The sequence below is a fragment of the Phyllostomus discolor genome, chromosome 1 (genome assembly GCF_004126475.2).
Source record: "Phyllostomus discolor isolate MPI-MPIP mPhyDis1 chromosome 1, mPhyDis1.pri.v3, whole genome shotgun sequence".
Taxonomy (NCBI): domain Eukaryota; kingdom Metazoa; phylum Chordata; class Mammalia; order Chiroptera; family Phyllostomidae; genus Phyllostomus; species Phyllostomus discolor.
In genome coordinates, this window is record NC_040903.2 from 114,154,273 (window position 1) to 114,180,107 (window position 25,835).

The 25,835-nt window shown below is 45.5% G+C and overlaps 1 protein-coding gene and 1 long non-coding RNA gene across 5 annotated transcripts in view; both read right to left on the reverse strand.

Annotated features, from left to right (window-relative positions):
• LOC118501046 overlaps positions 1-25,835 on the reverse strand; it is a 76,623-nt gene that overhangs the window by 34,743 nt on the left and 16,045 nt on the right. Inside the window, exon 3 of the long non-coding RNA XR_004903612.1 lies at positions 14,041-14,048. This is a non-coding gene — a long non-coding RNA (uncharacterized LOC118501046). The remainder of the gene's footprint in view (positions 1-14,040; positions 14,049-25,835) is intronic.
• Positions 788-25,835, reverse strand: part of SCAMP5 (secretory carrier membrane protein 5) — a 28,355-nt gene continuing 3,307 nt past the window's right edge. For 2 of the 4 annotated variants that reach the window (XM_028507530.1, XM_036027744.1), the window contains exons 2-8: positions 16,926-17,011; positions 9,427-9,468; positions 8,495-8,623; positions 5,449-5,605; positions 4,255-4,356; positions 3,701-3,818; positions 788-3,446 (exon numbers count right to left, since the gene is read on the reverse strand). In XM_028507530.1, coding sequence (XP_028363331.1) covers positions 3,252-3,446; positions 3,701-3,818; positions 4,255-4,356; positions 5,449-5,605; positions 8,495-8,623; positions 9,427-9,433 — 708 coding nt within the window. In that variant the 5' untranslated portion in view covers positions 9,434-9,468; positions 16,926-17,011 and the 3' untranslated portion in view covers positions 788-3,251. The remainder of the gene's footprint in view (positions 3,447-3,700; positions 3,819-4,254; positions 4,357-5,448; positions 5,606-8,494; positions 8,624-9,426; positions 9,469-16,925; positions 17,012-25,835) is intronic. The other 2 variants (XM_028507529.2, XM_028507528.1) reach the window with 2 other exon arrangements.

Below are 25,835 nucleotides of genomic sequence, written 5' to 3' on the forward strand. Positions count from 1 at the left end.
ACAGAAAATTACAGAATAAGGTCCTCCATGAAGAAGCATAGGGGCATAAACAGCTAGAGGCAGGGAATCCCTCTGAGCAGTCGGAAAGGGTAAATCCCGAATGATGAGCAAGAGCTTAGAATACCAAAACAGCAGTCCAGCCCTGACCGGTGTGGCTCAGTTGATTGGGCATCATCCTGCAAGTCGCCAGTTCGATATCTGGTCAGGGTTCATGTCTATAGGTTGTGGGTTCCTCCCGTCAGTGCAAACGACAGGCAACCAATGGTTGTTTCTCTCTCACATCTATGTTTCTCTCCCTTTCTCCCTCCCTTTCTTTCCCTCTCTCAAATTAATTAAAAGTTGAAAAAATTTTAAAAACAAAATAAAAGAACACAGCAGTCCAGATGGAGGGCGTGGCATCAGCAACAGGAAGGTATCCGGGTGCACTTCACAGCCTTCCTTATTCTTCAGCACTGAACCCTGAACTCCCTGTGCTTGTTGAGGCTGCTCAGTCAGCTGCCAGCCCATCATGAGAACTGAGTGAAGCCACCTGTGCTTTTCCCCTCCCCTTGTAGGGCAGGACCAACCCCCCCCTCCCCACCCACTAACCAAGCTTTCTACTCCCTCCTGAGGAACTCGGAACTACTCTTCCTGATCGGAAGGAGACCTCAGTGGCCATTTCGAGGCCTACTGATGGCTGCCTCAGAAAAAAAACCACACAGAGGTGACTTCTGGACTCTGGGAATGACAGGCTATACAGACCGACCCTGCCTCCACACAAGCCCACATGAAGACACATGACACAGGATACATAGGGCCAAATGTTCCCTTTTATTATTGTTCTCTCAGTTACCACAGACAGACACACTGGCTCAGGCAGGTCAACTGCCAGATGAAGAACGGTCTGTGTCTCCCAGAAATAAGGAGAGGGCACCAGCAGAGTACAAAAGCAGGTCACTGGCTGGCTGCAGACCTGAGGATTCCCAGAACTGACCTGGGCTTTCCTCCATCCCACCCCCAAAACCACCCAGCAAAGATGAATCTGGGCCTAGCCCCCCACTTTTTATATTGGTTCCTTCACCAGGAAAGTGCATAGTTGCCTGGAGATGCAGCACTCCAGGGCCTGGACACACTCAACCACACACAAGTAGCAGGCCTTCCCTGGGGCAGTCAAAGCACAGCCAGGTCTAAGCCAGGACAAAGGAAAGGAAAGTTGGGAGGGAAATCAACTGGAGGTGGTAACCAGCAGATCATGGATTCTGGGCTGGCAGCTGGAGCATGGGCCTCCTAGAGTTACGACAGAGACCCAAAGAAAGGGAACCAGAAGTCTGGGCTGGGGGAGGGACAGGGGAGGAAGAACCTAAACCTAGTGTACTAGGGGCTGTAACAAATGCTTTCCAGAAAGTGGTAGAGGAGACAGCCAATCACAATCTGGCCCAAACCTAAGGGACCATTAGGAAGAGAACTTTCCAGAGGCCCTGGTTCCCCTTATATGAAAATGAAGTACGTGGAGCTCAAAGCTCAGGGTTGTACCTGGAAGCCCAGGTGCTGAGTTCTAAGCTAGAACCAGCCCACATTGGCCAAACAGGGTTTGGTTTTTCAGGACAATTACCCAGGTAGAAGGGAGAGTGGAAAACAAGCAGTTATTCCATGAGTGAGAATCCACTCCACTCCAGGCCTCAGAGAGCCAGGGTCTTTACCAGTAACATTTGCATAACACTTGAAACAGAATAGCCTTACAGGCCTGAAATCACTGTCATGGAAGAGAAAAGGGTTCTGGCAGGGTGAAGAAGGGCCAAGAACCAAGGCCAGTAGACAAAAGGGGGCAAGTTATATTAATGTTGGGGTGGGGGGCAGATGGCCAGAGAACCTCCCTTCCCACTGTTACTAGCCTGAAATCCCAATCCAGCCATTACACCTGCAGATAAGACTGGACCTGTGCTTCTTCCTGGTTTATGAGTTCAAGTGCCCAGAACTGCCCTGTGACCAAAGGCAAGCTGGCGTTGGGGAGTCATGCCCCTCTCTCACTGAGCCCTGCCTGTCCTCTCCTCTGATCTTCCCTCCAGGCCCAGCCCTTTGAGCCTATCCCTTCTACCAGATCCACACAGAATAGCTGCTGCTGCCAAGAATCCAATGGTCAGTCACCCAGAGACACCTAGTACCTCCCAGCAGGCTTGAACCAGCCAGACTTCACCCAGAAGTCAATAATTATATACATATCCTCTGTTCCAGCTGCATGTTTGACTGGACACCTCCCAATTCTTCAGGGGAGGGAGGGTAGGGTGGTAGCAATAGTCCACAGCAGCTGGGGATTTGGGGAGAGACATAGGCTGAGGGGCTTGAGAGGGCTCTGAGAAGAGAAGGACGGGGAGCAGGGGAGGAAAGGTAGGAGCCTGCCTCTACAGGCCAAGCTCTGAGAATCAGGGAGATGACCCTGCACTGCCATTTCCCAGAAGTCAGGTGCACAGAGGGGCTCTGCATCTGCATGCCCTCTCGCATCAGGGATACGATTCAGCTCCCCTATCTGCTGCTTCTTCTGAGAATGGGCTCAGTCTTAGGAGCAGATACAATTGGGATATTTAGCCTTGGGGAAGACAAAGAAAAGCCACATGGGAAGGGAGAAACCCTGGGAAAGAGACCACAGGGAATGTGACAGTAGGAAGAAAGGAGTGGAGGAGGTTGAAGAGGAAGAGACCCAGATCAGGAGCAAGGGAAGATCCCCTGCCTGTCCCCACCCTCCAACCCACCACCACCACCATCCCCACCACCATGAGTACTAAATAGTGTTGTTTCCCAATCAGACCAAAAGTGGAAGCAGCTTCGGCTCTTAATCCTCGGGAGGGAGTCAGGCTCTCTCTGCTATACCCCTGCCCCCCGATGGGTTCCTGGGCCAAGGTCAGTCAGAGGGAGTGGCCTGGTAGAGGGTGGAGGCTGGTTTAGTTCTAAACACACATCTAGCACCAGGACAACAGAGACCTCCATTGCACACTATTTCACAGGGTACATGGACACAGCTACTGCACATGGGACACATGTGCAGCCCATAGCTCTCAGAATGCTCAGAGCAAAATCCAAAGGGGCTAGGGGGATATATATATCTATATAATCATACAGATATAGATATAGATATCTTGTACAAAGAGGAGAGGAGAAAAGACAAGGGAGAGGAGAAAAAGGAAGGGGGAACCCTGCTTGGTCACCACAATAGATGATGGGGCTTGAGCCCCCATCCCACCAGCCCTCAGCCCTGCCTTTCAGTAGGCTCGGCTGGCTCACATCTCATTAGAGTATGTGTAATTGGGGGTGGCAGAATATTGAGTCTGGGGCTGATTCATGGCACCCTGGGCCGCCCCCATGGCTGCATTCTGAGCTGCTTGCTGCACGTGTGGGTTCTTCCATGCCCCCGTGGTCCACTCCTCCTGAGCTTTGCTGAAACTCCCTCCACTGCCCCGGTAGAACTTATGAACCTGTAGAGAGGAGCACAAGGAAGGGTTAATCAAAAGCAGGCCACCCAGGAAAGCCATGGGAGTCAGAGACAGCTCACTGTAAAAGCCAGTCCTCCCTCCCACCATGCTGTGTGCACCAGGAACAAAGTCCACCAAGACATTCCACAGTGAGTCCCTGGAAGACCTCTGGGTCCTCCTATCATTTAGAAGGGAGGTTGTTACAGATCACAGCTCCTTTCCAAAGCCACCCGCTCACCCGTGAGTTAATCACATACCATGCTGAGGGCGATGAAAGAAAAGACAGCCACAACTGTGAACATGACAGTGGGAATGAGCATCACCACCGCTGAGCCAACGTTTGTTCCAAAGAAGGAGATAGTGGCGATCCAGCCGCTGCAGGAAGAAGCCAGTTGTGTGACTGCCCAGCACAGTCAGGGCCACCCAGGTGTAACCCCACTAGACACGGGTAAGGGACCATCTCATTGTCACATGGAGGGACCATATCACTGGATACAAAGGGACCATCTCACTGATACCCAAAGGGCCTATGTCAGTGGTTCAGGAAAAATCCTCCCCATGGCTCAGGAGATGAGCTCCTCAGACATAAGGCTTCCTTTCCTCGGGTTCTCTCATGATGCTTGACACGCTCAGCCCCTTGAAACCACTACAAGGTTCTCCTCCTCTGATGCTATAGTTGTTTCTACTAGCCTGAATCATTTCATACTTCTCCACAGTTTAGGCAGTTTAGCATATGGAGGTAAACAAAAGACATACCCAAGGTACCACCCATGCCAGCCCTGGGTCAGTCCCAGATACCTCAGTCTCTTACCAGACGCCCCAGCCTGGGATGCCCACAGCCTGGATGATGCTGATGACCAGCTGGGCCATGAAGGTGAAGAAGAATGCCATGAAGCTGAAGGAGCTGTCAGTCCTGCAACAGAGGAGAAGGCTCCCATAACCTGGGAAGAGGGCAAGGGATTCACTGCCTTCAAGGCACCCAGACCCTTCCAAGTTTAAGTGAGTACACAATGGACAGAGGCCAAAATGGGACAGTGTTTACTCATGGATCTTTGCAGGATTCCATATGTTAGGTCTGTGCAACATTACATAGGGAGACATCTCTTCATGAATGGACCACCCACTGGTACATGGATGGTTGGCCCCACTGGCACAAAAATAGATGGGTCCATTGTGGCAGAAATAAACAACCCCATTGTCAAGGGGATGGACAATTCCACTGGCACCAAGATAACTAGCTCCACTGGTACACAGATGATGGTTCCATAAGCTTTGAGACAGAAAGTCTCATTGGTACTAGAATGGACACCCTACTGGCACCAAGAAAGTAACTTAATTGGCACACAGATGTATGATCTGATTGGCAGACATTTGAGGCACCATGGATACTCCAGTGGCACCAGACAGCCTTACTGGTATATGAATAATTAGTCCAATTGGCACAAAGATTGAAAATCCCATGTGACACAAAGTAGACACCCACCGGCACCAAGACAGCTGGCCCTACTGATACATGGATGGGTGGTCCCTTTGACACAGAGTTGGACAACCTCATTAGCACATAAATAGAGTCAGTAGTACATGGATGGCTAGGTCCATTGGTATATGGATAAATGGTCCACTTGGCATGAAATCAGCTAGCACCATGGGTACAGGATGGGCATCTCCACCAAGATGAGTGGCCCCATTGGCAAAGTTTAACATGCAGCTGCCTGGGAAACAAAACTAAAATAGGCCTGGTCTCTACACTATGCTGCCCACACCCATAGGTAGAGTGAGGGAGAAAGGAACTGAAAGGCAGGCTCTAACTCCCAGCCCTCCCTAGAGCTCCCAGGAAGCCCAAATCCTACTTGGCAGTCTGAGCTGAGGGTGAACTAGGAAAAGTAAGTTTGGGAGACAGCAAAAAATAATAATAAAATAAAAAGGTGGGAAATATGTAGTGAAGAGATAGGGTAGATGAGCAAAGAGGCAGGGTTAGGAGCCAGGGTCAGCACCAACCACTTACTTGAAGGCCTTGTAAATGGGCCGAAACCAGCAGACGTAGGAGCAGGGTGTGAAGAGGATGAGCCAGAGAAAGGCGAGGCCAAAGTTGGTGGCTCCCCCGCCTCCGATCAGCCACGCGAGACAGCCCACCAGGTTCACGGCCAGCGTGACGCTGTTCACTGCAACCCAGGAGCACACGCACGCACAGAGACAGACACCAGACATGAACACAAACACCAGGCCCATGCAGAGATAACATGAGCACCCAGACACCGGCGCACACACCCATAACTCAACACATGGCAATCAAACACATGCAAACAGTGCAAGCAGAGAGATGTAGACACACACAAACACCACACATGCAAACCACATTTACACACATTCACACCCACAACCCACATCAGTGAGTATATGCACACACACACAGAGTACAGACTGTAAGAAAGAAAGCTGGGAGCTCAGGCCAGCCCCCGCCCCACACCTGCTTCTGGGGATCTAAGAAACCCAGAGAACAAAGAGGCTCCAGAGCAGAAATCCAGAGCCTCAGAGCAGCAAGCCCTGTTGAAGGGCTCCAAAGCCTTGGGGTAGTAGAAAAACTCTCTTCCTTCTAAGAATAGCCTCAGCCCCTGGCTCCACCAGAGCCGCAGCAATCACTAAGGCCGAGGCACAGGAAACCTGCCTTACATCTTCTCTCAAAAGGTAGGGGCACAAAAAGGGGAAAGGCCTTGCGGAAACATCTTGTCAAGCCACTGCACCGTCTGCCCTGCACTTTAATGGGGCAGGCAGTGGTGGCTGGGATCTCAGTCTTATCTAATCCATTTCTTAGACAACTATCATGCCACCTCCTCCAAGAAGCCTTCCTTTGCTACTGCCATCTATTCATCTCCCATCCCTCTGACCTCCTGCAGACCTAGGCTGCTGTCATGGTTCCTCAAGTACAAATCCCAGCCCATCAACCGGACTAGAAACTCCCCAAGAACAAGACCCAGGTTTGCCCTTGTCTGTGCCCACACATGAACCTCAGAATCCCAGCATCAGGGACCTCAGAGATTCCTTCCTCATCTGATGCTGGCACTAACACACACCCAGGTCTTCTGACACGGGGTGTTCCCTTCCTCAAACAGTAGGCTGAGTTCCGTTAAGGCTCCACAAAGACCTGCTGAATAAACAAAGGAAGGCGGGCTCCATCTTAGCTCCAAACATCCAGGCATCTATGGTACTAGCTTCTGAATAGAACCTGTAAGCATCTCAAGGGCTCGATACATTTCTTTGGGAGCAAAGCATCTGGCAGGTACCTAGAGAGGACTTAGGAAGACACCTGTAGCCCCTAAATCCAGCTCCTGAATGAGATCTGCTCAGGGGCAGAGTCCCCAGAGCCCAGGGTCAGGTGGAATGCTCCCCAAGTCTGCCCTGACAACACTGCCACCTGTGCAGGTATACTCATCTCAGGACCCTCTTCCTGCACATTTCTTCCTGTGCCTTTCGTCTGCATTTCCTCCATTTGTGTTTACTGCCCCCAAATTTCCTGGAACTTTGGTGTTCTCACTGGTTTTATTTGCTTTTACATAAACCAGATATCAACCTGTTTTTATATTGGTTTAACCTCTTTTCCTAGTCCCAGCTCTCTCCAGCTCAGTTGACCTAGTTGCCTTTCCTGCAAATATTCTACTGCCTCTTTGGAACTGACATCCACCGACTTGGCCACTCTCTCTCTAGCCATCACCTTTTTGCTATCTCCACTTTTCTCTTTTTATCTAGCTTAGATTCTGCCCTGTCTTCTAATCACACACACCCTGGAGGAGCACAACTCCCATCTGGCTCTGAGCTGAATGTTCCTAGGGAAAAAGGAGTGCCCCCAATCCCAGAGGGCTGGTGGGACCGCTCAGAGGAACCCTGTGCATGGCCCAGAAATCTTAGAGGTCATGTTTCTTTGGATAGTGTCCCTACCCTCTGTCCACAAACATGTTCTCCTTCTAATTCCAGTCTCCTCAAAGCTCCCATCCCCACTTCTATACCCTATTTTGATGGGGAAAAAGTGGAAGCCTTCAGAGACAGCCCATTCATTCTCTTCCCAACATCTACAGACTTAGCCACACCTGCCCTATCCCTTCCTTCTCTCATGTTACATGGGGGAAAATGGCCCCATGACCGCCCAAAGACCAAGCCAGGACTTGAAACTGAATTTGTCTGTCCCCATACTCTTTCTACCATTCCATGAAGGACCTGCTGCAAAGAGAATTCTTCACCATCTTCCTGGCACAATCAATCATCTCCCCAGGACAGCTGCTCAGAGCAGACCTACTCAAGGCAACATTACACGTGGCAGACCCCGGCTAACATCACTGTGAGGGTGCCTGGCATTCCTTGGGGCTGGTACCCACACAGGATGATCAGACTCCTCTCCCTGCCTATACCTAAGAGGTACCTATGACCAGTCTGGGCACAACCAAGTCCCATCCCCTTAAGATGATACTTTCCCCACCAACCTTCCATAAACCATCAGAAACAGGGGCCCTCAAAATCTTAGAACATTAGAGCTCCAGGGTCTTAGAAGCACTGACTACAACACAGAGCTCGACATGGAACCACAGTGATCACTCAGCCAACGCCCTCTTCCTACTGCTTGGGAAATGGAGCAACCAGCCACCTTGATCTCTTCTCTCCCAACTCCTAGCTGAATGCTCCTTTCTTTGAGCATTGTTCCAGCCAAACAGGAAAAATGAGGCTTGGAGGGAAGGATCCCTCTCTGAATTCAGAATCCTGAGGTTCCCTAGAAAACCACTCCAGTGGGAAAGGAAAGGGAGAGCAAGAGACAGAGACCCTTATCTGGGTGGTCTGTGAATGGGCTATGTGTGTTGGAGAAAGGAGAGGCCTAGACTGGGGATTGAGGAAAACTAAGGCCCAGCCGGGAAGTTGGCCCATGAGAGGAGCTCTCAGGGAGTCAGGCAGGGAAAGATTTACTGTCCCATGCAAATGCTGCAAATGGGGCTGAAGGACAGGCAGCCTGCAGGCACCCCGCCCCAGTGCCCCACGCCCCTACCCAGCCCCTCATCCAGAGCACTCACACATCCAGAGGTAGTAGAGGCGCTTGGTCATGCTGAGATGCTGGGGAGGGATGTCGGCCTCAAAGTCTTGGTAGAAACATGGCTTCAGTGGGATGAATTTGGGCAGTGGTGGGAAGTTGTTCACTTTCTCTGCGGGTGAGGCACATCGCATGGCATCACCTTGAATGTTCCCCCTCCCAAAAACCCAGCATCATCATTCTTTCTCTGGCCTAGGCTGCCCGTCAGGCCTTGTGATCAAAGGCCACTTTGCTGTCCCTACGCAACCATCCTTGCCTCCTCTGTGAGGTTCCCAAGGTAACCAAAAGCCCTAAAGCAGTGTCACTGTCTCTCAGAAGGAAAACAGTAAACGCTGTCCATCAGTGGTGCAGCACCCTCCTCCGCAGGGAGCCAGTTCCAGGTAGAAGGAGCAGGAAAGGTTAGTCCGGAAACGGGAGTTCCAGCCTCAACTCCAGTATTCTGCCCTTGGGCAACTCACTGCCCCTCTCCAGACCTGTTTATCCAGTGGCATGAAAGTTGAGCTACATAGTCCCTAAAAGTCCCTCCAGCTCTGGCCTTCTGTACCTGGGCCTTCGGAAACCACACAACCCAGAAACCAGAAGGAAAAGGTCTCAGAGTATTAGAGAGCAATGGTGACAGAGGGGACAGGGACTGTGCCACCCATGCCACCCATCAGTCTGATGGCCAGTAGGACCAGGGCATGAGGATGCTTGATCCCTGGTCCCCAGGGTCAGAGGTTTGACAGAGGGCTAGACAGTGTCATATGCAGGGTCTCAAATAGACAGGCCTAAGGACGGAACCAGGGAAAACTTGGGGACAAGAGGACAGAAGGAACCTGACCTCTAAACACTGCGGGGGATAAGAGGACTAGGAAGAGGTCCACCCACACTACGCTCACTTACATGTCTCGCCCACATGGCCCGCCCTCTCCTTACCTGCCATGATGGTGCCAGCCGGCCCGGCCTTTTTGTCCTGAACTGGAAGGAAAGAAAAGGATGAACAGAGAAGGATGAGGATCATGGCCCATCCTAACCAGGTCCCGCTCTCAGCCCCAGCCGGGCTGGACGTTCCCTGGGGCAGGACCCTGTTCACACTATCACAGAGGGACCCAGTGGAGGCATCTCCCAGTGGAGGCATCTCCGACCTCACAAAGATACCATTCCACCAGCTGCCTCCTTCCAGGCGTTCATGCCCTTTGCCTCAAGGCACAAAGGCTAACCACAGAAAGCCCCGGGGTAGGAAAGAAACCTAAAAGGGGACCCCATGCAGGGAAAGACAAGTGACAGAGAGGACCTGAGGGGACCAGAGACTTCTGAAAGAGAAAACCCTATTCCTTGACCCTGAATAAGGCAGCACCCAGGCCTCAGTCACAGGTAAGGCTCCCCTCCCTCCTACCTTTGCCTTCAGTCATATGTTCACTTTTTGGGGATTTATAATCTGCCAGGCACTGGGGAAACAGCATGAATAAGAAAGATATGGTCTCTGCCCTCTGCAGAAAAATAAAAGGGAAGGGTGGCTGGAATGAAAACATAGGCAGCATGTATCAAGGTGATCTAACCTGGACTGGGAAGTAGAAGAGCCCTACAGAACACAGAGGAGTTCACCAGGGCAGGGCAGCCTTCTGGGAAGAGGGAAAAGCTTGCAGAGACCCTGTCGGAAACTCACACCTTTAAATAAAGGAAAGAAAACCACGATGGCGAAAGCAGAGAGGGGAGGTGGACCAGAAATGATGCTTGAGGCCCTTCGGAGCAAGTATGAAGGGGCCCTGAGGTGGATTTGGGGAGTTGGGGAGGGAGCCATCAAGAAGACTCTGTGCCAGCTTAAACACCAAGAGGGGTGGGTCCTGTTAACGGGGAGCCCCGTCACAGGAGGCACCCGTGAGAAAAGACAGGGTTCTGGGGAAGACAACAAGCAGCTGTGTTCCTGACTCGCCAAGTCTCAGGTGCTGTGAGACCCCAGACAGGGCTGCCTTGTAAGCACCAGGGATACTCCAGTCAGGAGTTCAGCATGCGGCCTGCACTGAGACATACAGAGTTAAGGGCAAGGAAGCAAATGAGCAATCAGCTCACTAGAACAGTAACTTTGGTGGAGCTATATACATCATCAAAATCAGAAAATGGTCTATGGCCAAGTGCTAAGGCAATGAACCATTTTACAGTTGGGCAGAGATTTCTATAAAGTTGAAAAACAGACAAAACAAATCTATGGTGTCAGAGGTATTGGCTTTGTGAAAATTCATGAAACATAGTTACAATCTGTACACTTTTCTGTTTGTTGTATTCCAATGAAAAGTTTGCTGTACAAAAAAGAAAAACAAATCCTCCTAGAGTTCCAGTCAAATTTCTCTGGACCCAGTTAAAAGTTTGTGCAATTATAATCTTTGTGGACCCTTTGTGATGAAATCAAATACAGATATAAAAACCCAAAATATCTACCACAAAGGAAAAAAGATAAGCATGCTAGGGACCCACATGAAATGATGCCCTCATACAGCCGCATTACTGCAGCATGGTTTGTAACACCAAAAGACAGAAACAATCTGCATGCCATCAATAGGGAGCTGATGAAATAAATGGTACGGTCATACAATAGACTGCTCTGCAGCTATTTTTAAAAATACTGATATGGAAAGAGCTCCACAATTACTAGTCATGGAAGATGCAACATGCAGAAGTCTATATAATATGCTACCTTTTGTTTTTTTAAAAGGAGGAGAAAGGAAAATAAAAATCTATTTTCCTTTTGACTCAACAATCCTACTTCTGTTTACTTACCCACAAATAAGAAACAAATACACATTACTCAACATGACACTATTTGCAATAGCAAAATGTTGGAAGTAACCTAAATGCAACTATTTGAACAAACTATGGCACATCATTCAAAGAAGTACTACATAAAAGTAAAAAAGAATGAAGGTGATCTCTGTGAACTGCTATGGAATGGCTTCTAGGATACATTGTCAAGTGAAAAAAACAAAGTACAGACAAGTATAGTGTGCCACCTTTTATGCAAGAAATAAAGAGAAATAACAATATGCATACTCAATTAAAATAAAAAAAAACTTGAACAACAATTAAATTTAAAAATTTAAAAATTTAAAATATTTTTAAAAAGAATATGCATACTAATTTGCTTATTTTTGCAAAAGAAACACAGGAAGAATAAGCCAGAAACAAATTACATGGAAAGCTACATAGTGGAAGGGCTAGAATGAGTCGTGAGAATTCTCTGGATAAAGATTTTTACATACTTTTGTACATACAATGTCTTACACATTCAAAAACTTACACCAGAAATAATAGTAAGCCCTCATGTTGAAATAAACAAGAACAAATGAAGATGGACACAACCACAGGTAAAAGAATTAGCCAAGTAACTTCTCACAGTACTCTGTGTTCTCTCAGATGGATGTATCTCAAGGACAAAAATAACTGGAAAAATAACCCATATATCCACAGATTTACTGTTACTGCTGGTACTAATGTGGTGATTCTGAAACTTGGTCATGTGTAATGTAGGAGAAAGCACGTGAGTAAATGTGTGTCATTGGGAACCTGAGTTCTCACTGTTAAAGAGTATGAAGACAGGGCCTGGCTGGAGTGGCTCAGTGGATTGAGCGTGAGCTCCGAACCAAAGGGTTGCCAGTTCAATTCCCAGTCAGGGCACATGACTGGGTTGCAGGCCAGGTCCCCAGCATGGGGCGTGCAAGAGGCAACCACACATTGGTATTTCTCTCTTCTTTCTCCTTCTAAAGAGTATGAAGACAGGACATGGAATGTGGGAAGGTGAAAAAAGAAGAGTCCTAAGATGTTGGACTTGAATTGGAGGTATCAGTATGATCCCATGACTTAAAATACAGGGCACAGCAGAAGTAATGCCTGCTTGAGTGTGGTTGGCAGGGTAATAATATTGGTGTAATAATTTATATTTTTAATTTGAACATTTCACCTAAAATGTCATATGTTGTGCTTGAGTGTGATATTGTTATGTTACAGAATTACATGCTTATGATTTTGTAATAAAAAGGGGTGTTATTTGCGCTGGACCCTGTATATACATGTGGTTGGTCCCCATCCAAGACAAATATAAAATTCAGCCTGACACGGTGTCCCACCTGCAGCCTGCAGCTATATATGCAGCCCAGGGTGGCTGTGAATGCAGCCCAGCATAAAGTCGTACATTTACTTAAAACATGGTGAGATTTTTTGTGATTATGTGTCACGATGTATTAATGTGTAGCCCCAGACAACTCCTCTTCTTCCAGTGTGGCCCAGAGATGCCAAAAGGTTGGACACCCCCAGTCAGAACATCTTGTAGTGAAGGAAATGAGAAGGTATGCAATGAATGGGGGCATGTCAAAAGGACATCAGTTTGAATGGGGCTACCACCAGCCAAATTTGGGACAATTACGAGTATCAAAGTAATAATAACAATAATAACATACTGAATTTTTAAAAATAATTCATAAGTGCAAAGTGACACTCATTTCTAAAAAGAGAAGGAGGCCCTGGCCAGTGTGGCTTTATTGGTTGTATATTGTCCTGCAAACCAAAAGGTCACTGGTTCGATTTCCAGTCAGGGCACATGCCTGGGTTTCAGGTTTTGTCCCCAGTTGGGGCACAGGCAACTGATCCATGTTTCTCCCCCTTTCATTCTCCCTCCCTTTCCCTCTCTCTAGAACCAATAAAAAAGAAAACAATTTAAAAAGAGAAGGAGGAAGAAAGAAAGGTCTTCGCAGAAGAATGCTAGCTATAAATGTAAAAGGAGTAACAGAATTGGAGAAATCTCCCAATCTTGAAATCACTAAAGAAATAGTTGGTTCAGGCAAGGATCTTCAATAGATACTAAACCTTTCACTGGGCAAAGGATTGTTGGGAGGAAAAGAGTCACAGAGTTTCAAGTACTAGCCCAAAGATTACTTAATTACAAAAGGAAACAGGCTTTTATACTGTGAAGGAAGTTAGCAAATGCCACCTTAACCAGATGATCAAACTTAACCTTACTAATAATGGGACAGATGGACATTATGGCCTCCCAATGTGATGCAGGGAAATGGGCACAGCGCCACCTGTGTAGTGTTCTGAACCCAAAATGTTTCACCTGAATCTAATCATGAGGAACAATCAGACAATCCCAAACTGTGTAGCATTCTAAAACCTACACTGACTTGGACTGTTAAAAAAATATCAACATCCTAAAAGACAAAAAAATGTAAAGAGATAAGGGATTGTCTAAACTATTGGAGACTAAAGATACATGGCAACAAAAACCAATGTGTAAACCTTGACTGGGGGAACACTATAAAAGCCATCACTGGAATAATAAAGGAAACTTGAATATAGACTCTAACCTAGATAATAGTGTTGTGTCAGTGTTACATTTCTAGGGTGCAACAATGATATCAAGGTTATGTAGGAGAATGTCCTTGTACTTAGGAAATATGTGCTCAAGTGTTTAGGAGCAATGTATTATGTCACTTCAAACATAAAATAGGAAATTATGAACAGATAGACAGAATCAAAGCAAATGTGGCATATGTTAACAACTGGTTAATCTGGGTGACACTATATAGTAAAAAGTACCCTTTTTACTATTTCTTCAACTTTAGTGTGAAAGTTTTCAAAATAAAAAATTGAAAAATATGAATAATGTCAGTCATGGGTAGTTTAGAACACACTGAATGAAAAGAATACACAAGTGGGAGTTCCGGCCAAGATGGAGGCATAGGTAGAAATGCTTTGCTTCCTCACCCAACCAAAAGGAGGACAACAACCAATCTAAAAACAATAAACAACCAGAAGTGCCAGAAAATCAAACTACATGAAACTCCGACAGCCAGGGAGTTAGAAAAACATTCACGGAAACTGGTAGGTGGGCAGCCGAGTAGAAAGGATGAGCAGGGCAAGGCAGCGAACCGCCCTGGCCAGGAGAGGTGGAGCTGGCTGAACAGGAAACTAAAGACTCAAAGCTATCTGTAAGCTGCTGTGGGGGTTGCCACCGTGAGAGAAACTCTCAGTCTCACACCACAGAGTTGGTTGGAAAGTGGGGCCAGGGCAGAGCAAGCAAGCCACATTGTTCCCTCTCTGACCCCTCCCCCACAGACAGTGCCACAACACAGTGAAGAGGGTTGCCTCGCCCTGTGAATACCTAAGGCCCCTCCCCCTTCCAACATAACCTGTGCACAAAGACAAAGAAATATGGCCCAAATGAAAGAACAGATCAAAACTCCAGAAAAAGAGCTAAGTGACAAGGAGATAGACAACCTACCTCATGCAGAGTTAAAAACACTGGTAAACAGATGCTCTCAGAACTAATTGAGCTCAGTCACAAAATGAAAGAACAAATGAAGGCTACCCAAAGTGAAATAAAGCAAAATATACAGGGAACCAACAGTTAAGGGAAGGGAAACCAGGACTCAAATTAGCAATTTGGATATAGACTCTAAGGAAGAAATAAACATCCAAACAGAACAGGAAGAAGAAACAAGAAACCAGGACTCAAATTAACAATTTGGATATAGACTCTAAGGAAGAAATAAACATCCAAACAGAACAGAATGAAGAAACAAGAATTCAAAAAAATGAGGCGAGGCGTAGGAACCTCTGGGACAACTTTATACACTCTAACATCAGAATTATAGGGGTGCCAGAAGAACAAGAGCAAGAATTATAGGGGTGCCAGAAGAACAAGAGCAAGAAGCTGAAAACCTATTTGAACAAATAATGAAGGAAAATTTCCCCAGTCTGGTGAAAGAAATAGACTTCCAGAAAGTCCAGGAAGCCCAGAGAGTCCCAAAGAAATTGAACCCGAGGGGGAGCACACCAAGGCACATCATCATTAAGTTATCCAAGATTAAAGATAAAGAGTCTTAAAAGTAGCTAGAGGAAAGGAAAGCGTTACCTACAAAGGCGTGGCCATAAGGCTATCAGCAATTTCTTTTTTTTTTTAATCTTTTTTTTTTAAGATTTTATTTATTTATTTTTAGAAAGGGAAGGGAGGGAGAGAGACAGACAGACAGACAGACAGACATCAATGTACGGTTGCTGGGTTATGGCCTGCAACCCAGCAATGTACCCTGGCTGGGAATCGAACCTGGGACATTTTGGTTCCCAGCCCGCGCTCAATCCACTGAGCTACGCCAGCCAGGGCTTGCTATCAGCAATTTCTTAAAAGAAACCTTGCAGGCAAGAAGGGGCTGGAAAGAAGTATTCCAAGTCATGAATGGCAAGGACCAACATCCGAGATTACTCTATCCAGCAAAGCTTTCATTTAGAATGGAAGGACAGATAAAGTGCTTCCCAGAGAAGGTCAAGTTACAGGAGTTCATCATTACCAAGCCATTATTATGTGAAATGTTAAAGGGACTTATCTAAGAAATAGAAGATCAAAAATTATGAACAGTAAAATGACAACAAACTCACAACTATCAACAGCTGAACATAAAAAAACAAAAACAAAAACTAAGCAAACAACTAGAACAGTAACAGAATCAGAGAAATGGACATCACATGGAGGGTCTTCAGTGGGGAGGGGGAGGGGAAGAATGAGGAGGGAAAGGTACAGTGAAGAAGAAGCATAATTGGAAGGAATAAAATAGATGGGGAGAGGTAAAGACTGGTACAGGAAACTGGTACAAGTAAAGACTGGTACAAGTCAAAGTACAATCCATGGACAGGAACTAAGTGGGGTGGATGCTGGAAGGGTTAGGGGGTGCTCGGCAATAGGGGGATAAAGGGGGGGAAATTGGGAAAACTGTAATAGCATAATCAATAAAATACACTTAAAAAAAGAAAAGAATACACAAGTCTAGGATAACATACAAAAGAAAGGGAGAGGAGAAAAAAGTTCTAATAATAGAATCAGAATTTTTAAAAACCATCATTTACAACCCTTGTGTAAGGGTTGTACACAAAAAAGGATGATCAATGGCTGCTAATAGGAGTGTCACACACTTTGAGTGCTACCCCTCAGATTACTTATTAATCACAACAGAGAATGAGTACTTCAATAATGAGAAGATCTGGCAGACCAAATGACCAAGCTTAGCATTTCTGACAATGGGGCCAAAGGACGTCATGTACCTCCCAACTGTGATACACACGGAAAGATACAAGGTCATCTATGTAGTACTGTTGCCAAAATGTTTAGTTTCAAAATACCAAGAAAAAACAATCTGACAAATCCAGATTGTGAGAAATTCTCCACAGCAAATAAATGTTAATGTCATGAAAGACAAAAATTGGTAAAGGAAAAAAAATTTGTAGGGGGATTGGAGTCATGCAACCAAATGCAATGAGCGATCCTGTAGTGAATCCTGGATTTCTAAATCACAGGTCTAAAGGACATTTTTAGGACAAGTAAAGAAATTTGAACATAGATTGCATAGCACGTATCATTGTTCAATGTTAAATTTCTTAGATGTTGTAGTTACCCAGGAGAATATCTTTGTTCTTAGGAGATAAATGCTGAAGTATTCAAAGGTACAGTGTCTTATCTGCAACTTACTTTCAACTGGTTCTGCAAAAAAAAAAGTAGATAAAGTAAATGTCACAAAATATTAAAAACTGATGTATCCAGGTGATGAACAAGTGTTTATCGCACTGTTCTTTAAACCTTCCTGTAGCTTTGAAATTTTTCAAAGTAAAACATTAGGGGAAAACATACACAAACACAGAGTGGGGCAAAAGTAGGTTTACAGTTATGTTTATGCAAAATAGTTTATTCTTATATTATTATTTATTAACTATTGTGTTATTTGCCATACAAACAACTGTAAACCTACTTTTGCCCCACCCTATTTTGTATTTGGTAATATGTACACAAAGAATCTCTAGTAGGATATCAAGAAAAAAATCATTGTGGTTCCCCGGGGGATAGAGAAAACTGAATTGTTACTACGTATCTTTATGCCATCTACCCCAAGACACCATGGGTTTTAAGACTGATCGTTAATTTTATTTACCAAAAGAAAACAAAAATACTGCCAACTTGTAATTATAAGATCCCCCAAATTTTAAGACACAGACCCTAAAATGCTTTCAGAAATATCCAAATGTTCATTTTAGAACTGATAAAAATTAGGACATCTTTTCAAATTATGAATCATATAAATGTATTATCTGTTAAAAAAATTAATGATAATACCCAAGCTCCAAGATCTCCAAGATGGCAGCCTAGGTAAACATGTCTCTCCTCCTTGCACAACCACAGCAAAATTACAACTAAACTATAGATCATCCATCACTCAGAACCAGCAGAAATCAAGTGGAATGGAAGTCTTGCAACCATGCAATTAAAGAAGAAACTACATCCATCCAGACAGGTAGGAGGAGCAGAGATAGGGAGATACAGACGGAGCTGGTCCCACACAAACTTAAGGCAGATAAAAATCGAGAGGGATATCTCAGAGAGGAGAGAGGAGTCCCAACCCCACACCAGGACTCCCAACCCAGGGAGTGCCAGGAAGATAAGTCCCCATGGCTTCTGGCTGTAAAAACCAGTGGAGATTGAGTCAGGGGAAGAAACTGCTGGACTCCCAGGCAGTTCCTCTTTAAGGGCCTGTGCAGAGACTCACTCAGACTCACTCCCACTGAGCTCCAGCACCTGGGCAGCAACTTGAAAGGCACCAATGGCATGAAGGGAGGAAATGAATGTCTGGCATCAGGGCGAGAACTGGGAGACAGTTTTTCCCAAGACAGAACTGCTGGCAGAGGCCATTGCTCCTCTTCTGAGCCCCCCCCGACAGAGCCACAGAGGGTGGTGGGCAATATATGACTCATCAACCTGGCTCACACTGTTTGCCTTGCCCTAGTGATTCCCTGAGACTATGTGTCACCCAACTTAGGGCCCTCCCACCCAAGCGGTTAACAGTGGCTTTTCTATACAAATGGCTTGTCTTAGCTCATGCTTCTGATCCTCCTAAATCCTCTCAAACAAGCAGCAGCTGGCCTCAGCAAGTCTCTGTACCTTGCTAACTGGCCCAAGGCACTAGCAGCAGCTGGCCTTAGGTTCACAGCCTGGCCTTGCTAGGGCACCTCCAAGCCCAGCACAAGAAGCACCCAGCTGCAGATCACTTATAGCTTATGCCAAGTGGCCCCAGGCAGAACACAAGAAGGCACCAGAGCCCTGCTAAAGTAAGCCCTGCTCTGTGGAGTGAGCTCTTGCACAGCTGATCCTCCACAGAGGGTGGAGGTTGGTGGTTACAGCCAGTCCTTGCAGCTGACTGGCCTTGGTAAATCCCTTCCATTGATCCGCCAACAGCAATCAAGGGTCAATCACAAGAGGAGGGTGTACTCAGCCCACAGGAAGGGTATACCTCAAATACCCAGCTTGGGTGATTGGGGAGGCTGTGCCACTGGACCCCACAGGACCCCACAGGACCCCTAGTACATTAGGCCATGCTATCAAGACAGGGAGTCAGAGCAGCTCTACCTAATACACAGAAACAAACACAGGGAGGCTGCCAAAATGAGGAGACAAAGAAACATGGCCTAAATGAAAGAACAGAACAAAACTCCAGAAAAAGAACTAAACAAAATGGAGATAAGTAATCTTTCAGAAGCAGAGTTAAAACACTGGTTATAAGGATGCTCAAGCACTTGTGGGTATCTCAACAGCGTAAAAAAGATCCAGTCAGAAATGAAGGATACACTAATTGAAATAAAGAACAATTTACAGAGAATCAACTGAGTGGATGAAGCCGAGAATCAAATCAATGATTTGGAACACAAGGAAGCAAAAACAACCAACAAGAACAAGAAGAAAAAAAGAATCCAAAGAAATGAGGATAGTATAAGGAGCCTATAGAACAGCTTCATGCATACCAGTATTCACTGGTATGCCAGAAGGTGAAGAGAAAGAACAAGAAACTGGAAATCTATTTGAAAAAATAATGAAAGAAAATTCCCCTAATTTGGTGAAGGAAACAGACATACAAGTCCAGGAAGAACAGAGTCCCAAACAAATGGATGCAAAGAGGCCCACCTAAGACACATCATAATTAAAGCGCCAAAGGTTAAAAATAAAGACAAAATCTTAAAAGCAAGAAGAAAAAATCAGGTAGTTATCTAAAGGGAGTTCCCATAAGACTGTCTGATTTTGCAGAAGAAACTTTGAAGGCTAGAAGGAATTGACAAGAAGTATTCAAAATAATAACAGCAAAGACCTACAACCAAGATGACTCTATCCAGCAAAGCCATCATTTAGAATTGAAGGGCAGATAAAGAGCTTCCCAGACAAGAAAAAGATAAAGAAGTTAATCACCACCAAACCAGTATTATATGAAATATTAAAGGAACTTATTTAAGAAAAAGATCAAAATTATGAGCAATAAAATGGTAATAAATATATATCTATCAACAATTAAATGTAAAAAACAAACTACCGTATTTTTGGACCATAAGATGCACCTAGGTATTAGAGGAGGAAAATAGGGAAAAAAATTTTGAAACAAAAAAATGTGGTAAAATATTTAATAACACAATATTTCACCAATGTAAATGTAAACAGAATTCAACAGTTTTGCACAACCTGTGTGGCTCTGCAGCTGTTGCCAAATTACAGCTCTGATCATCCCAACATGTCCAAGCATGATGGGAGTTGTAGTTTTGCAGCAGCTGCAGGGCCACGTTGACAGGTGACCCTGCAGTGGAATTTGCCTGTGTTAATGTTAATGTTAATGGGGGGTGGGGAGGACACACCAGTTACGTGATGGAGGCACATACGGGCGCCGTAGGCTTTTTTCTCCTAAAGTGTCTTCACTGCCTGTACCCTCCTCCTAGCACTATAGTATGCCACAGCGGGTACTCCGCTCCTGCCTCCCTTGCTTTGCACCACCGCCAGGACACCCCCTCCTCCCAACCTAGGCCCCGCCCTACTCCTGCCACAGCCGGCTTCTGCAGCAGGGCCCCTGCTCCTGCCTCCTGTGACTGTGCTCCACCGCCCCCCCCCCACCAGAGCCAGGCAAGCTACATTTGGACTATAAGACGCACCCCCCTTTCCTCCCAAATTTGGGGGGAAGTACGTTTTACAGTCTGAAAAATACAGCAAGCCAACAAGTGGAACAGAAACAAAATTATTAATATGGAGAACAGTTTGGTAGCTGCCAGATGTGGGGGGGAGGTGGTTGGGGAAATAGGCGAAAAGGTGAAGGGATTAAGAAGCACAAATTAGTATTTACAGAATAGTCATGGAGATGTTAAGTACAGTATAGGAAATGAAGAAGCCAAAGACCCATGGACATGAACAAATGTGTGGAGATTGCCTGAAGGAGTGGGGGCTGCTGGGTGGAGGGGACAAAGAGGGAAAAATTGGGACAACTGTAATAGCATAATCAATAAAATATAATTTAAAAATAAATAAATGAAAAAAGTAGTCAGAAGAGGATGGAGGAAAACCAGGAGTGGAGTCTCCAAAGTGAGGCGTAGACAGTGAGCAGATGTGACAGCATGAAAAGGGCTGGGCTGAAAATGCTCACCATACTCAGTAACATCAAGTCATCTGTAGTCCCAGCAAAACCTGTTTTGGTGGCATGGGACTGGGAATTGTAGTCAGATTAGGTCTACAGTTGAACAGGTAAGCAGGTATAGACAGGTCTTTGAATAAGGCTACTTATGCCTAGAAAGAGAATAGAGAGAAGATACTACCTGCATGGGAGATGGAGTCCAGGAAGGGCTATGGCTGAGGATTGTTTGTTTAACATGGAAATAAGCTAGAGATGTGAAGGATCCAAGGAAAAGTTGCAATTACAATAGACAAAGGTTAACCCTGAAAAGAGGAGAAGCATGAGATCCAATGAAAGGAGGTAAGATAAGCCTCGATCCTAATAAGTAGGAAGGAGAACACGATACAAGCAGATGCAGGTAGGTTTAAGGCCTTGGAAAGGACAGTGAGAGTCCCATGTATCTGCTTCAACTTCCTCTCTAATGTCAGAGACAGTCTGGAGTTGAGAAAGAGGAAGTCAGAGTAAAGGACCCAGCCAAGTTAATGAGAAATTACAACACAGCCTAAGAAGGGCTCTGGGAGAGTAAGTACAAAAGAACTGTGAGAACACAGAGGAGCACCTCCCTGGTCCGTCCTAGAAGTAGGGAAGGCTTCATAAGGGTGAATCCTGAAGGATAAGTAAGAGTTGGCTAGGGAAAAAGAGAATCAAGAGGGTGGTATGGAGATCAGGAGAGCAACAGCATGGTATATCCAAGGGATAGAAAGGAGTAGAGCAAAGATGAAACTCAAAGTGGAAGGTGGGACAGAAAGGCAAAAGTAAATATGGTTGACAAATAAAAGGGGGTGGGTCATCCTGGCCTTGAAGGCCATGGACAGATTTGAGCTTTATTCCCAGATTTCTGCCAGCCACTAAAGGACTCTATTCTTCTTCTTTTTAAAAATATAGCCTTGCCCCAACTGGTGTGGCTCAGTTGGCTGGGCGTCAGACCGCAGAGCGACAGTCATCGGTCCAACTCCTGGTCAGGGCACATGCCTAGGTTGTGGGCCAGGTCCCTGGCTGGGGGCATGCGAGAGACAACCAATCAATATTTCTCTCTCTCATTGATGTTTCTCTCCTTCTCTTTCTCCCTCCCTTCCCCTCTCTTAAATATAATAACTTTTTAAAATATATATATAGCCTTAAATTTGTTTCAATAAAATGAAAATACGTTGCTTTTCAGCTATGTAGAAAAATATCTGTGCCCTGCCCTGTGCCCTGCCCTGGCTGGTGTGGCTCAGTAAATTAAGGATGGCCTGCGAAACCAAAGGGTCACCGGTTCAATTCAGGTCAGGGCACATGCCTGGGTTACAGACTTGGTCCCCATTCGGGGATGTGCGAGAGGCAACCAATTGATGTTTCTCTCCCACATCCATGTTTCTTTCCCTGCCTGTGGGTTCGGTTCCCCATTGGGGCACGTATGGAAGGCAACTGATCAATGTTACTCTCTCATATCAATGTTTCTCTCTCTCTCCCCGTCTTCCTCTCTCTCCAAAATTCAATAAACATATCCTCGGGTGAGGATTAAATATATATACTTTTTTCTTTTAATGGTATGTCCAGAAAGTATCCATCCACACAAAATTAAAAATAGAGACATTTATTGAAGAAGACACAAGAAACACTGTACACGGGACAATGATGCCTCAGTCCCCTTCAAAGTAGGCACCCAAGGACCTCACACAGTTCTCCCAGCATCTCTTTCACTGTTCAAAACACTCTGCAAAATCCTTTGTTGGAATCACCAACAGCTGCCCTGTTGTATTTTCCTAAATCTCATCAATGGTCTGAAATCTCTTCCCTTTCAAAGGTGATTTTAGTTTTGGGAAAAGCCAGTAGTTCTTAGAATCCCCAGATCAGCTTCTAGTTCTGTCAGTCACCGATCTTTGTTGATTGCAGCCCCTACACATTCAACATCCTCAGGTGGTCTGCTTGTTGCCAGCATCCCAGAACATGGATCACTTTCAACAGATTCTCAACCATATTTTAAGCATTTGTGCCACATTTTTATTCATGCTACACTCATTGCATTGTCCCCAAAAGCCTTCTGAATCATCTGAAGTTTCTACAGAGGAATGTTTAAGCTTAACACAAAATCTGATGCAGATTCATTGCTCTAGTCGCTCAGTCATTTTGATTGTGATGACCACACAGCACACATGGTCACTCAACAGTGTCTACCACTCCCACTGACTAGCACTATGAAGTCACAGCATTGTTCACACATGCGCATCCCAATCTACTCTCCTTGGCTGCCAGGTTACATCGATGTCACACAAACCATTCCTGTTATTTAACAATGGCTGGACTTTTTCTAGACAGACTTCATATGTGACATGCAGGGGGACCAAAAAAAAAAAAGGAATTATCTTCTGGAAGGTGAGCCCCTTGTAGTATAGGCTTCCCCAACTAGGTGAGTGTTCTAGGAACCCATGTGTATCAGAGTACCAGCTGGTGTTGTTGTGAGAGGTTGGGTTCAGCTTCAGTGAAATCTTTTTGAAGACTCTTTCAATGCATTTGCCCATTTCATGACTTGCAATTTATGAGCGCACTTGCACACTCCATGCTGAGTGTTCAGCAGTTTTTAATAAAAAAACTACAGGACCCCTGTGTCCTGCCCTCCCTATTTCTCTGATCTCATCCCAGGTGACTTTTTTCCATGTCCCTGGATGAAAAAAAGTCCTCAAAGGGAAGTACTTTGTCAATGTGGAAGAAGTGAAAGAAAAAAAATGGCGAAAGCACTAAAAGACATCAAGATTGATGAGTTCAAAAACTGTTTTGAGCCTTGGCTGGTATGGCTCAGTGAATTGGGCACCAGCCTGCAAACCAAACGTCCATGGTTTAAGTCCTGGTCAGGGCACATGCCTGAGCTGCAGGCCAGGTCCCCAGTTGGTTGCAAGAGGCAACAGATTGATGTTTCTCTCGCACATCAATGTTTCCCTCCCTCTCTTTCTCCCTCCCTCCCCTTCTCTCTGAAAATAAATTAAAAATTTTTTAACTGTTTTGAGCAATGGGAAAAACATCTTGATAGGTATATTTCATCAAATAAAGAGTACTCTGACAGTAACTGAAGTTTAAACATGTAAGAATAAATACACAATTTTTGTAAATAAATTCAATTTTGGGGGGGTCCCCCCTCGTGTGTGTGTGTGTGTGTGTGTGTTAAAAAAATCAAAGTACATAAGGTAAAAACTAAAAGTTCTTTCAAAATCTACCTTCTCAGAGTCCAAATCTTTAACAGTTTGACTTTCAGGTTTTTGGTTTTTGTTTTTAATGTATATATGACAAAAATAAGATCATTTTATACATGCTGTTTTATAGCCTACTTTTTCCACTCAACAATATCTTATGAAAATTTTTCACATCAAGGAACACAGGTTCATTATATTGCAGTCTTTTTAATGGCTGCTCGGCCGGGTTAACAACACCCATGGTTATGGAGCAGTCAGGTGTGATATGGCTGACTTGGCAATTAGGAAGTCACAGCTTCAGGGAGCAGTGAGTAGAGACCAAGCAGGCAAGGAATGAGGAAAACATAAGGGAGATAAAGAGGGAACAAGTCTAGCAAACTAGCCTTTCAGAAAACTTGGATGAAACTTTAATACACACACACAGAGTATCAGTAACAACACTGAAACAAGTAGTCCATCTTTTGATAGTAAGATTATAAGCTACTTGTTTTCTTTCTTTTTGTCTTTATTTTCTAAGATTTCTACAATGGTCATATATCATTTTTGTAATAAGACAAAACCACTGGTTTAAAGCAGCAGCAACTAGTAGAGAACTTAGGGTTAGAAAGGTTTTTTCAGATAGGAGATGAGCATATTTATAAGCTGGTACAGTAAGAAGGGGAAATAGAAGCCCTGGCTGATGTAGCTCAGTAGATTGAGCGCGGGCTGCGAACCAAAGCATCACAGGTTTGATTCCCAGTCAGGGCACACGCTTGGGTTGTAGGCCACGGCCCCCAGCAACAGCACACTGTTCTCTCTCTGTTCTCTTTCTCTTTCCCTCCCTCTCTCCCTCTCTCCCTCTCCCTCTCTCCCTCTCTCCCTCTCTCTCTCTCTCTCTCTCTCTCTCTCTCTCTCTCTCTCTCTCTCTCCCCCTCCCTTCCCTCTCTAAAAATAAATAAATAAATAAATAAATCTTAAAAAAAAAAAAGAAGGGGAAATAGCTGATGGACAATGGTACCTTGGGAAACAGAGGGCCAGCTTCCACAGCACAGAGTAGGCACATGAGGCTAGGTTACTTTCTTCTACTGGGACTCAAGAAGTGGGGAAACATGGTTGTGGTTCCACTTCTCCCACAAGCCCCAACCACCCTTTCCATGAGTAAAGAGTTTTGGGAGAGTAGTCCAGTTTGCAATAGTCCTCTCATGAAATGGAATGATGAGCTGTTGGAAAGAGAAGGATTTCCAGAAAGTGATGAGAGATAGCTGAGGCTGGAGGCCCTGCGTGGAAGCAGAACCAGACTGCCCTGGAATGTGATGACCCCCAGAAGCTTTCTACATGCTGAGCATAGAATCCAAAATTGGATCTTCTGCTGCTGGGTTGGGGGACACACAGGCAAAGCAGCAGGGTAGCTGAGGGCATGGGCCAGAGAATGGTTAAAATCCTGGACCCTGAGGCCCAGAAAAGACACAGAAGGTGGATGCTATGGTATAAAGAAAATAAAGGTATCAGAGAATGAGGTCTCTGTAGGGTCCCAAAGCAGGAAAAGTAAAAGTTGGACTGTGGTCAAAGCATACCGGAGTTTCAGATTTCAGAGGAAGCCACATGCCAATGATGGCCAGACTCAGGAGTGCCTAGTAGAAGGGGTGGCTGAAGGAGGCATCGCCTCCCGTGAGACAATGGGATGTAAAGTGGG